The sequence below is a fragment of the Mizuhopecten yessoensis genome, unplaced genomic scaffold (assembly GCF_002113885.1).
Source record: "Mizuhopecten yessoensis strain PY_sf001 unplaced genomic scaffold, ASM211388v2 scaffold1787, whole genome shotgun sequence".
NCBI classification, from domain to species: domain Eukaryota; kingdom Metazoa; phylum Mollusca; class Bivalvia; order Pectinida; family Pectinidae; genus Mizuhopecten; species Mizuhopecten yessoensis.
In genome coordinates, this window is record NW_018404221.1 from 205,761 (window position 1) to 219,847 (window position 14,087).

At 40.1% G+C, this 14,087-nt stretch overlaps 2 protein-coding genes across 6 annotated transcripts; one reads left to right on the top strand and one right to left on the bottom strand.

Moving 5' to 3' along the window:
• The first annotated feature begins 42 nt into the window (after positions 1–42).
• LOC110441182 (perilipin-4-like) lies at positions 43–4,930 on the top strand. 5 transcript variants are annotated; one of them, XM_021484284.1, is made up of 3 exons: positions 43–2,239; positions 2,435–4,633; positions 4,827–4,906. In XM_021484284.1, the coding sequence occupies exons 1-3, from the start codon at positions 2,130–2,132 to the stop codon at positions 4,861–4,863; spliced, it is 2,346 nt and encodes a 781-aa protein (XP_021339959.1). In that variant the 5' UTR covers positions 43–2,129; the 3' UTR covers positions 4,864–4,906. The 5 variants fall into 5 exon arrangements, with proteins under 5 accessions (XP_021339959.1, XP_021339976.1, XP_021339968.1 ...); XM_021484301.1 differs by having other exon boundaries at positions 43–2,206; positions 4,827–4,905; XM_021484312.1 differs by lacking the exon at positions 43–2,239 and adding an exon at positions 2,362–2,434 and having other exon boundaries at positions 2,469–4,633; positions 4,827–4,930.
• A 4,399-nt stretch (positions 4,931–9,329) lies between these two features.
• On the bottom strand, positions 9,330–11,337 carry LOC110441222 (neuroblast differentiation-associated protein AHNAK-like). The gene is made up of 3 exons (XM_021484332.1): positions 11,070–11,337; positions 10,464–10,740; positions 9,330–9,891 (listed from the first exon to the last, which is right to left on the bottom strand). The coding sequence occupies exons 1-3, from the start codon at positions 11,335–11,337 to the stop codon at positions 9,330–9,332; spliced, it is 1,107 nt and encodes a 368-aa protein (XP_021340007.1).
• Positions 11,338–14,087: the final 2,750 nt, after the last annotated feature.

Here is a 14,087-nt window from a genome sequence, read left to right on the forward strand (position 1 = left end):
AAGTCTTGTAAATATGCTCAATATAAACTGCAATTACAAATTATGAAAAATAATAATATTTGAAGACACTGCAGTCATATATAGACAGAATATAATATATATTGAAAAGTGATCAATTACATAGATCAAATGTTGATGAAAATTGTTTTGTTAGGCAGGAGGTATATAACTAATTATCTTGTGAACATTAAGAACCTAAAAACATTTCCACAATGATTATTTCAAGAAGATTCAATTATGTTTTCTTGAATTAAATTTCTGATCTCTATCACTGTAGGATAAATGCATCATAATTCAAAATTTTTGGGCTGTTGGAATGCATCACTGGAGATCAAAAGAATATGAAATTTGGGTGGGACACCATATTGAAAGGGAACCAGAAAATGTGTATAATCAAAATGCTGTGACGGTGACTGTTTGCGCATGCGTGCAGAAAAGGGAGCGTGTTTGTTTACATTTATGACTTAACATATCACTTGCCATGTTTATACCTTTTTTAAGCAATTGGACACACGTCAGAACAAATGAATGTATTATGAGAGATTAATAATAGAAATAATTAACATTTTAATTTAGCTGTCGATAGCTACCTCCACCTGTCGATAACTACCCCTGTCATTAATGCCACCAAAACAATGATTTCCCGCGATTCGTCACATGTACGCTTATTGCAGATGATGAAATAGAGTACGTTTCCCGACATCTTCGAAATGCCATCATAAAATAACTTACGCAAAACGGTAAACTTGAAAAACAAGTTTGAAGCTTAGACTGTCGATAACCGCCTCCATTGCTCTACTACTGTTTAATTTTGATAATGTACTGGTATTTATCACGGATTTTATCTTACATTGATTAACATTGAAACAACAATATACCCCACTTGTAAGGTTTTGAGGTTGTGAATGAAATATTCAACAGAATTTGATAATTCCTTGTTTTACTCTAGTAATTCTAATTGTTTATGAAAATAATAAATACTTTAATTTTAACTACAAAAACAGCTTGTTAAAATTTTGTATGCTATTCTTGTTAATGGCATGTGTGTTTAGGTGTGTTTTTCAAATAAGATTTATGTAACTTCAGCCTTCAGGATGTCAGAATAGATATTCCCAATTTGATCAGTCTCTTAGTGAAAGATTTGGAGTGAACCATTTTCATAGCATTTTTTTTTTGGCTCAATTATAGAATAAAGTTGTCAATTTATTTTCAACAATGGGAGAGAGGGAGGCATTTCTTCAAAAAGTAGAGACAAAGAGTGTTATTTTTGTTTCCTCCTAGGTATACAAATGTTGTTTGTTTGTAGTTTGTTTGGAGAGAAATCATCAAAAATCTGGGAATTAAGGGAAATATTTTTATATCAATAGATCTGTTTTCTAATCGTTTGTTTTTCGCTGATATGGCTGATTGCAGTATAATCAGATGAAACTGTTAATATCATTCATAACCTCAAAAACTACTACGTCAATGGGAAAGTCATCACCAGCAATCTGTTTATGACAGTGGATGTTGTCGTGATGCGTTGGATATGTATTTATGTCAAATATATCTCGTCAATATTATCAAGACAAAGTTTTTTAAATTTTGGTTATATATCGAATGGTTGCCTTATATTCTTTCTTGTTTTGTTATTAAAAAAAATGTGGCAATGCGTTATTAAAAGAAATAGAATTTTTGACACTACAGTTGTATGAAAAAATATTGAATTATACAAATTTACAAGAAATGTGATGATGACGGTTGTGGAAGCGAATATGATAATAATGTTTTGATGTAAATTTATATGATTTCGAGAGATTTAAAATATTGTTGACCAAACACTAATTATAGATTTCTACTATAAACCGGACACATGTGTTTGTATATTTGTAGTACGCTTGAACCACATTTGTGGAGACTCAAATTATCAAGAACACTGGCTTTCCGGACGCAATTGTAGTTTAAACTGTGAACAAATTTTGGAGTCTACAGATTAATTTGGTTCCCATTTACAGCCAAGCTATGGTAAAGTGTTGCCTACATGACATTTGCTTACTGTCCTGATCCAGGTTGTAACAATCCTCTGGTAATAAAACCTCATTTACGTGTACATCCTTAAGAGTCTAGTGAAGCTAGTTTAAAGGCTAAGAATGATCCTTGTAGTGCCCCATCTGGATAGAATTACATCTTTGTCCACTATCTCAGTCATTACATTGCTCTGTCTGGGGTCTATCTCAGTCATTGCATTGCTCTGTCTGGGGTCTATCTCAGTCATTGCATTGCTCTGTCTGGGGTCTATCTCAGTCATTGCATTGCTCTGTCTGGGGTCTATCTCAGTCATTGCATTGCTCTGTCTGGGGTCTATCTCAGTCATTACACTGCTCTGTCTGGGGGCCTATGGGGCCTATCTCAGTCATTACACTGCTCTGTCTGGGGCCTAGCTATCTGTCTGGGGGTCTATCTCAGTCATTACACTGCTCTGTCTGGGGCCTATCTCAGTCATTACACTGCTCTGTCTGGGGCCTATCTCAGTCATTACACTGCTCTGTCTGGGGCCTATCTCAGTCATTACACTGCTCTGTCTGGGGCCTATCTCAGTCATTACACTGCTCTGTCTGGGGCCTATCTCAGTCATTACACTGCTCTGTCTGGGGCCTATCTCAGTCATTACACTGCTCTGTCTGGGGCCTATCTCAGTCATTACACTGCTCTGTCTGGGGCCTATCTCAGTCATTACACTGCTCTGTCTGGGGCCTATCTCAGTCATTACACTGCTCTGTCTGGGGCCTATCTCAGTCATTACACTGCTCTGTCTGGGGCCTATCTCAGTCATTACACTGCTCTGTCTGGGGCCTATCTCAGTCATTACACTGCTCTGTCTGGGGCCTATCTCAGTCATTACACTGCTCTGTCTGGGGCCTATCTCAGTCATTACACTGCTCTGTCTGGGGCCTATCTCAGTCATTACACTGCTCTGTCTGGGGCCTATCTCAGTCATTACACTGCTCTGTCTGGGGCCTATCTCAGTCATTACACTGCTCTGTCTGGGGCCTATCTCAGTCATTACACTGCTCTGTCTGGGGCCTATCTCAGTCATTACACTGCTCTGTCTGGGGCCTATCTCAGTCATTACACTGCTCTGTCTGGGGCCTATCTCAGTCATTACACTGCTCTGTCTGGGGCCTATCTCAGTCATTACACTGCTCTGTCTGGGGCCTATCTCAGTCATTACACTGCTCTGTCTGGGGCCTATCTCAGTCATTACACTGCTCTGTCTGGGGCCTATCTCAGTCATTACACTGCTCTGTCTGGGGCCTATCTCAGTCATTACACTGCTCTGTCTGGGGCCTATCTCAGTCATTACACTGCTCTGTCTGGGGCCTATCTCAGTCATTACACTGCTCTGTCTGGGGCCTATCTCAGTCATTACACTGCTCTGTCTGGGGCCTATCTCAGTCATTACACTGCTCTGTCTGGGGCCTATCTCAGTCATTACACTGCTCTGTCTGGGGCCTATCTCAGTCATTACACTGCTCTGTCTGGGGCCTATCTCAGTCATTACACTGCTCTGTCTGGGGCCTATCTCAGTCATTACACTGCTCTGTCTGGGGCCTATCTCAGTCATTACACTGCTCTGTCTGGGGCCTATCTCAGTCATTACACTGCTCTGTCTGGGGCCTATCTCAGTCATTACACTGCTCTGTCTGGGGCCTATCTCAGTCATTACACTGCTCTGTCTGGGGCCTATCTCAGTCATTACACTGCTCTGTCTGGGGCCTATCTCAGTCATTACACTGCTCTGTCTGGGGCCTATCTCAGTCATTACACTGCTCTGTCTGGGGCCTATCTCAGTCATTACACTGCTCTGTCTGGGGCCTATCTCAGTCATTACACTGCTCTGTCTGGGGCCTATCTCAGTCATTACACTGCTCTGTCTGGGGCCTATCTCAGTCATTACACTGCTCTGTCTGGGGCCTATCTCAGTCATTACACTGCTCTGTCTGGGGCCTATCTCAGTCATTACACTGCTCTGTCTGGGGCCTATCTCAGTCATTACACTGCTCTGTCTGGGGCCTATCTCAGTCATTACACTGCTCTGTCTGGGGCCTATCTCAGTCATTACACTGCTCTGTCTGGGGCCTATCTCAGTCATTACACTGCTCTGTCTGGGGCCTATCTCAGTCATTACACTGCTCTGTCTGGGGCCTATCTCAGTCATTACACTGCTCTGTCTGGGGCCTATCTCAGTCATTACACTGCTCTGTCTGGGGCCTATCTCAGTCATTACACTGCTCTGTCTGGGGCCTATCTCAGTCATTACACTGCTCTGTCTGGGGCCTATCTCAGTCATTACACTGCTCTGTCTGGGGCCTATCTCAGTCATTACACTGCTCTGTCTGGGGCCTATCTCAGTCATTACACTGCTCTGTCTGGGGTCTATCTCAGTCATTACATTGCTCTGTCTGGGGCCTATCTCAGTCATTACACTGCTCTGTCTGGAGCCTATCTCAGTCATTACACTTCTCCGTCTGGGGCCTATCTCAGTCATTACACTGCTCTGTCTGGGGCCTATCGCAGTCATTACACTGCTCTGTCTGGGGCCTATCTCAGTCAGTTCACTGCTCTGTCTGGGGCCTATCTATCTGTCTGGGGCCTAGCTATCTGTCTGGGGCCTATCTTAGTCATTACATTGCTCTGTCTGGGGCCTATCTCAGACATTACACTGCTCTGTCTGGAGCCTATCTCAGTCATTACACGTCTCCGTCTGGGGCCTATCTCAGTCATTACACTGCTCTGTCTGGAGCCTATCTCAGTCATTACACTTCTCCGATTGCTCTGTCTGGGGTCTATCTCAGTCATTACATTGCTCTGTCTGGGGCCTAGCTATCTGTCTGGGGCCTAGCTATCTGTCTGGGGCCTAGCTATCTATCTGGGGGCCTATCTATCTGTCTGGGGCCTAGCTATCTGTCTGGGGCCTATCTCAGTCACCTACAACTGCCATATGGTGTATGCCACTACCTTTTGGGATGGTAGAGCATCTTGATGATTTACTAAAAATATAAGAGTTATAACTTACCCAGGGTATTTCCAATTGCCAAATTTTATATGCTAGGATGGCAAAGTTTTGAATATTGACATCCATTCTTGTGATACACTGCATACAGAGTTATGACTGGTTCATTATGATGAGTTTGTCTGGAAGTGGGAGGCTGCAGATAGGTTACAATACTTTTCACCTTGTTTTCTCAAATGAAGTGCTTAAAGAAATTCGAGGCAAGCACAGGGAGGCACTTTTTTATCCCCATAATCCAGTTTTCTTTTTCTTCAAGGCTACCACTATTATATTAGACCCCTATATACAATTTCAAGTCCAGCCCCCCAAATATCCAAATCTGCTTTGATTTTGATTGTAGACAGAGCCTGGAGTGAGTCAGTTAAAAGGGCAGCAAGGAAATGTGATGTAGACATATATCATCAGGTGTTCTTGCAGTAATTAAAACATTGGAATGTTGTACTTAGAGGCCTTGTCATTCTCGTGGTCACTATGTGCCTACGCTGGGACGTATCCTTACTAGTATTGGGTAGGTTTAACACTGCGCTGGGACGTATCCTTACTGGTACTTGGGGAGGTTTAACACTGCGCTGGGACGTATCCTTACTTGTACTTGGGTAGGTTTAACACGGCGCTGGGACGTATCCTTACTTGTACTTGGGTAGGTTTAACACGGCGCTGGGACGTATCCTTACTAGTACTTGCGTAGGTTTAACACTGCGCTTGGGCGTATCCTTACTAGTACTTGGGAAGGTTTAACACTGCGCTGGGACGTATCCTTACTGTTACTTGGGTAGGTTTAACACTGCGCTGGGACGTATCCTTACTAGTACTTGGGTAGGTTTAACACTGCGCTTGGGCGTATCCTTACTAGTACTTGGGTAGGTTTAACACTACGCTGGGGCGTATCCTTACTAGTATTGGGTAGGTTTAACACTACGCTGGGACGTATCCTTACTAGAATTGGGTAGGTTTAACACTGCGCTGGGGCGTATCCTTACTGGTACTTGGGTAGGTTTAACACTACGCTGGGACGTATCCTTACTAGAATTGGGTAGGTTTAACACTGCGCTGGGGCGTATCCTTACTGGGACTTGGGTAGGTTTAACACTGCGCCCGGACCTATCCTTACTAGTACTTGGGTAGGTTTAAGACTGCGCTGGGACGTATCCTTACTGGTACTTGGGTAGGTTTAACACCGCGCCCGGACGTATCCTTACTAGTACTTGGGTAGGTTTTACACTGAGCTGGGAAGTATCCTTACTAGTAATAGGGTAGGTTTAACACTGAGCTGGGACGTATCCTTACTAGTACTAGGGTAGGTTTAACACTGAGCTGGGACGTATCCTTACTAGTACTAGGGTAGGTTTAACACTGAGCTGGGACGTATCCTTACTAGTACTTGGGTAGGTTTTACACTGAGCTGGGAAGTATCCTTACTAGTAATAGGGGAGGTTTAACACTGAGCTGGGACGTATCCTTACTAGTACTTGGGGAGGTTTAACACTGCGCTGGGACGTATCCTTACTGGAACTTGGGTAGGTTTAACACTGCGCTGGGACGTATCCTTACTAGTACTTGGGTAGGTTTAACACTGCGCTGGGGCGTATCCTTACTGGTACTTGGGTAGGTTTAACACTGCGCCCGGACGTATCCTTACTAGTACTTGGGTAGGTTTAACACTGAGCTGGGACGTATCCTTACTAGTACTTGGGTAGGTTTAACACTGAGCTGGGAAGTATCCTTACTAGTAATAGGGTAGGTTTAACACTGAGCTGGGACGTATCCTTACTAGTCATAGGGTAGGTTTAACACTGATACTCATTACATACAAGGGATGAATAATATGTTGCCCTGTAGTTTTCTCTTCAGTACTGGCTACCTAACTAGGAAAAACTCCAAAAAATGCCATGTACTTATTTTATATGTATAAAATGGTCAAATTGTAGACTTCAGTTGCTTTGGGTTGGATAAAATATCTACAAATAAAGAAGCTTGTAGGTTTCAATTGTAGAATAGTTACCACAGTAAGAATCATTGATGATTCTGTGTTGTTTTTCTCAAAAATTACTCTTCAAATTTGTCTTTGCATAAAGTTTTCATTTACTAATTGAAAAGTTCAGAAAGTTTCAATTTGTTACATCATATCTCATTTCTCACCATTACTAGTTCAGATAAAATGACTATTCATTAAGGAAATGTTAAAAGGATTATTAAGGTATTCAGAATGGTTTTTTAGCTCTGAGTTTAATTCCATACAAGTATGCAATTTAATCATTGTATCGAATGCTCATACACAGTTGTATAATTGCATGTCCAGTAGTTATTTTATCTTTGAGGCAGGGCTATGAGGATTAAAGTACATTTCCTTTTTCATAAATTTTCAGTTAAGAAATTAAAAATTTTAAATTCCTTAAGAAAATTCATTTATCCTGATATTATTGAATAGTGTCAGCAGATGCTTGACAGTTTTAGATCAATCATTGTTTTAATTGGACCTGTAAGATGTGCAATGCCAGTACTTCAACATTAGTTTACATGATACAGGAATAATAAACATGTATATTTTATGTACCTTTGTGTTTCGACTTATTATTTCCTAGGAAAAGATGTATTGTTGTGGTAGTAAACCCCAGTTAAACACCAGAAGAGGTCGCGATGCTGACAGATGAGTGATCAAACCAGTGTATAACGACACGTAGTTACGACACATAGTTACAGCCGTGTCTATCCAGGTGTAACGACACGTAGTTACACCCGTGTCTATCCAGGTGTAACGACACGTAGTTACAGCTGTGTCTATCCAGGTGTAACGACACGTAGTTACAGCCGTGTCTATCCAGGTGTAACGACACGTAGTTACAGCCAAGTCTATCAAAGTGTAACAACACGTAGTTACAGCCGTGTCTATCCAGGTGTAACGACACATAGTTACAGCCAAGTCTATCAAAGTGTAACGACACGTAGTTACAGCCGTGTCTATCCAGGTGTAACGACAAGTAGTTATACCCCGCAACGATGTTAGGGGGGTATACTGGAATCAACCCCATCACAGTTACTTGTCTGGAAAACTCCTCCTTAACTAACAGGTGGATTTCATTGAAACTTTGCATGAATGATCAGTATCTCATTTTGGATTTCGACCCTTTATGATGGAGTTATGCCCTTTGTTTTACTAAGATAAGCAAAAGCATGGGCCCCAAACCTCTTGGTTATACAGTGTACAGTTCTAACGACACATAGTTACAGCTGTGTCTATCCAGGTATCCAAAAATATGGTGCAAGTCTAAGTGTCATTGTACCATTGGCTTTCCAGCATGAACTCTGTCTTAGATCTGAAGTGATAACAGTACTATATCAGACCCAAAACAGTTGAACCAGCTACTGACATCAATACCAGTACCTTAAGACTAGGACTAAATTCGGTACACTCTGAAAAACAAAGCGTCTTTAATAACTTAATAACTTCAAATGACAACATTTTTACAATTAAAGAAACCTGGTCAGACATCGCACTAGACTTTTACATAATTGCCGAGCTTCTGTATGCTTGATTTGATATTAGCATTTTGGGACAAAAAGACTGTAGAACAAATATTTCAGACTGATATAACTGCCCTGTAGTTAAATTGATTTGTATACTCCCCACAACAAAGTTAAGGGGGTGGGGGTATACTGGAATCAGTCTGTCTGTCTGTCTGTCTGTAGACAAAATACAGTGTATTGTATGTCCTACTTCTCCTAGGTTTATGCATGGATTCTGATGCTTTACCTCAAATGAAATTGTCTCCCCAAACGCTATTATGTTACTTCAATATTTACCAGAGTTATGGCCCTTGGCTTCTGTAGACCGTACATTACGTTACTGAAATTGCTTATTGTCTCAGAAACGGTAAGTATTTTGTATACACATATACATTGGAATGTTGTAAGCATTAATGAAAGCTACTCTACTGACAAACTTCTGAGGTCATGTGGTCAAAGATCACGAATGAATTACGTTACTAAAATGGCTAAATATCTCGGAAACGGTAGGTATTTTGTATACACATAAACAATGAAACATTGCAGGCATATATGCAACCTACTCTACTGACAAACTTCTAAGGTCTTGGGGTCAAAGTTGAGAAATAGGTCTATGTCTTGATCACTTGGGTATTTAGGATACAGGACTGTCTGGACCACTTGGGTAATTATGTAGTGGGTAATTGAGTTACAGGTCTATGTCTTGACCACTTGAGTTAAGATGCAGGGCCCACTTGTATAAAACATCTCCACTCTTGAGATTTCCTCAAGTCTAAGATTTCCCATAGACAATTGATACATTACTTGAGATTTTCCTTAACTTTGAGATGTTTAATACAAGTGGGCCCAGGTCTATGTCTGGACCACTTGGGTAGTTGAGATACAGGTCTTTGTCTTGACCACTTGGGTAGTACAGATACAGGTCTATGTCTGGACCACTTGGGGGTTTGAGATACAGGCCTATGTCTTGACCACTTGGGTAGTTGAGATACAGGTCTATGTATGGACCACTTGGGTAGTACATATACAGGTTTATGTCTGGACCACTTGGGTATTTGAGATACAGGACTGTGTCTTGACCACTTGGGTAGTTCAGATACAGGTCTATGTCTGGACCACTTGGGTGTTTTAGATACAGGTCTATGTCTGGACCACTTGGGTGTTTGAGATACAGGTCTATGTCTGGACCACTTTGGTGGTTGATATACAGGTCTATGTCTGGACCACTTGGGTGTTTTAGATACAGGTCTATGTCTGGACCACTTGGGTCGTTGAGATACAGTTCTATGTCTGGACCACTTGGGTAGTTGAGATACACGTCTATGTCTAGAACACTTAGGTGGTTGAGTTACAGGTCTATGTCTGGACCACTTGGGTGTTTGAGTTACAGGTCAATGTCTGGACCACTTGGGTAGTTGAGATACAGGTCTAAGTCTGGACCACTTGGGTATTTCAGATACAGGTCTATGTCTGGACCACTTTGGTGGTTGAGATACAGGTCTATGTCTGGACCACTTATGTAGTGAAGATACAGGTCTATGTCTGATGTCTGGACCACTTGGGTAGTACAGATACAGGTCTATGTCTTGACCACTTGGGTAGTTGAGATACAGGTCTATGTATGGACCACTTGGGTAGTACATATACAGGTTTATGTCTGGACCACTTGGGTATTTGAGATACAGGTCTATGTCTGGAATAATTGGGTATTTGAGATACAGGTCTATGTCTGGAATAATTGGGTATTTGAGATACAGGTCTATGTCTGGACAACTTAGGTGTTTGAGATACAGGTCTATGTCTAGACCACTTTGGTGGTTGAGATACAGGTCTATGTCTGGACCACTTAGGTAGTGAAGATACAGGCCTATGTCTGATGTCTGGACCACTTGGGTAGTACAGATACAGGTCTATGTCTTGACCACTTGGGTAGTTGAGATACAGGTCTATTTCTGGACCACTTAGGTGTTTGAGATACAGGTCTATGTCCGGACCACTTTGGTGGTTGAGATACAGGTCTATGTCTGGACCACTTAGGTAGTTGAGATACAGGTCTATGTCTGGACCACTTAGGTGTTTGAGATACAGGTCTATGTCCGGACCACTTTGGTGGTTGAGATACAGGTCTATGTCTGGACCACTTAGGTAGTGAAGATACAGGCCTATGTCTGATGTCTGGACCACTTGGGTAGTACAGATACAGGTCTAAGTCTGGACACTTTTGGTATTTGAGATACAGGTCTATGTCTGGACCACTTTGGTGGTTGATATACAGGTCTATGTCTGGACCACTTGGGTGTTTTAGATACAGGTCTATGTCTGGACCACTTGGGTATTTCAGATACAGGTCTATGTCTGGACCACTTTGGTGGTTGAGATACAGGTCTATGTCTGGACCACTTAGGTGTTTGAGATACAGGTCTATGTCCGGACCACTTTGGTGGTTGAGATACAGGTCTATGTCTGGACCACTTATGTAGTGAAGATACAGGTCTATGTCTGATGTCTGGACCACTTGGGTAGTACAGATACAGGTCTAAGTCTGGACCACTTTGGTATTTGAGATACAGGTCTATGTCTGGACCACTTGGGTAGTTGAGATACAGGTCTGTGTCTTGACCACTTGGACAGTTCAGATACAGGTCTATGTCTGGACCACTTGGGTGTTTGAGATACAGGTCTATGTCTGGACCACTTGGGTAGTTGAGATACAGGTCTATGTCTGGACCACTTGGGTAGTTGAGATACAAGTATATGTCTAGACCACTTGGGTAGTACATATACAGGTTTATGTCTGGACCACTTGGGTAGTTGAGATACAGGTCTATGTCTGGACCACTTGGTTATTTGAGATACAGGTATATGTCTGGACCACTTAGGTAGTTGAGATACAGGTCTATGTCTAGCCCACTTGTATAAAACATCTCAAGTCTTGAGATTTCCTCAAGTCTAAGGTTTCCCATAGACAATGCATTGCTTGAGATGTTCCTTAACTTTGAGAACTTTGGTGGTTGAGATACAGGTCTTTGTCTTGACCACTTGGGTAGTACAGATACAGGTCTATGTCTGGACCACTTGGATAGTAACTGTAACATATACCTGTATCTCAAATAACCAAGTGGTCCAGACATAGACCTGTATCTCAACTACCCAAGTGGTCTGGACCACTTGGGTAGTTGAGATACAGGTCTATGTCTGGCCCACTTGTATAAAACATCTCAAGTCTTGAGATTTCCTCAAGTCTAAGATTTCCCATAGACAATGCATTGCTTGAGATGTTCCTTAACTTTGAGATGTTTTAAGATGCTTAAGAAATATATGGAATTTTAGCAATTTGTGCTGAAGGCTTGCAAATATCTGATTTGCCATTCATTTATGATCTTTTTTCTTTTCCAATTAAATAAAATAAATTAAAAGCATTTTTTTTTTTTGCAGTCTTGGAGTAGAAATAAGGTCAACACTTCAGATAAAGAAGCAGTATGACAACGTCAAGCAGAGAGGTACATATTTTCACCAATACATGTACATAACCTAATCTATATTACAGTCTGTACATGTCATTAATTGCTCTATTTGTATGATGTACAGTACTAGTACTGATGCCTCATCATTGATGGAATATGGATTAAAGAAATGATTTTTAGATATAATTGTGTAAATTCAAATATATAATAAACATCTCTCCAGGTTTCTATGATATACTCCAACAAATGGTGAAAAAAATCTGCACTGACTGTACATATATGTTGAAATAAGTATTATGTCCCATCAGTTTCTGTTCAACACCCTTGTCAGTGTTAGGCTAGAATTTCATTTCATGTCAGTGCATTTAAGCTCACTATAGTGTTGGAGAAAAAATATACACCAATTTTATTGAAAACATTTTAGATGCATATGCACATCCAAGTCTTTGAACGCAATATCTTTGAAATAACATAAATAAATGCCATAAATATGTCTTACCATGAAAAGTGGTGAAGTAAAGTAGCACATGTCAAAGCAATATCAAGTTCAAATATTTATATCTATTTAAATTAATAATAAATATTAAATTCAGCGATGCACACATTCACTGCATTTGGGGATATCGGGCTACCACTAGCATCAATAAAAGTTTAAAGCTTTTGTTTTGAGAACTAGGACTTAATGTTATGTCCCCTAGCTGAAACTGTCACTTAATGTGCAAATTGGTATATTTGTTAATGTTATGCATACATTCGATTTGATTTCTACCAGGTAAGTAGCATGCATATGATGGTCCTATGACTTGAGATGATCCTGGTGATCCATACTGTAATTCATATTTTGCTGTGGTGAGCCATACTTGCAACACAAAATTTCTCATCTCAATACAAAATACGATATATATACAACTGTACATCTGGTCAGTTTAAATTTCGAATTCTTTGCCTATACACATATTCTTTGCCTATACACATACACATATTATGTATAAAGAGTAAGGTCAAACATAATAAAAAATCATTCAAATACTACTATATATTTTTTCCTTTTCACAGCAAAAGGCAAGCTTGATGAATTGAAAAGGCCAAAAACAGGTGGTGGTCCAGCACCAGAGCCCTCACCATGTGAACAGATTTTTATTGATAGCCATGATGGCAGGCCCAACATAGTGGGGTTAGGAACCTCTCTGGACACAGAAGGTAAAACAGAAAATGACCGTGATGTTTTGTTTTTAATTTATGAAATGAGAAAATGAAACAAAAGATGATGATGATCCATTACATTGTAGAATTTTTATTATAATTTTCTTTTTCAAAATAAAATTTACATTACACTGAATGTTTACAGAATCCTATACAGTGAAACTGATGTCTAATATCATATCTGTATGGTAATACTTTATCATTAGTTGCAATTTATCTATCACACACATACATGTTCACACATATTTACATACATACATACAAACATACATACATAAAGTATAGTTCTTTATAACCTATCTCTTTCCATCTTTATACAAATTACCCTTTATCATGTCATTCTAGGTGCATACCTTTCATTATTACCACATACACATTATTATTGTCAACACTCCTTTATCAATAAATTTCATTATTAATTTCCAAATTCCTTTTAAAACAGTATATTAACCAATCTTAAAAACCAAAAAGGCATAATTATGCATAGGTGATTTTTTTAGGACTGGTATAATACTAACACATAAAAATGTAAAGATTAGAAACCCATGTTAAAGAAAATTATGATATGGTACATGTAATTTTAATTTGATATAAAAATAACTTTGAGTATTTTGTGGAATGAGGTTATATATCTATTTAAGATGATGTNACTGGTACCACTGACAGGATCACACTAACAGGTACTGTTACTTTATCTGTTTTACTTTTTATGGTTACACTATATGTTAATTGAATATGAATCACATAATGAAGATAGCAGTCGTTGTGTCAAAATCATGTACTATACATGCCTCTCTTATGTGACACTTCATGAAGCTAGGCAATGATGTCAAGTCACCTTTTTTTTTTTCTTTTTTAAGAAT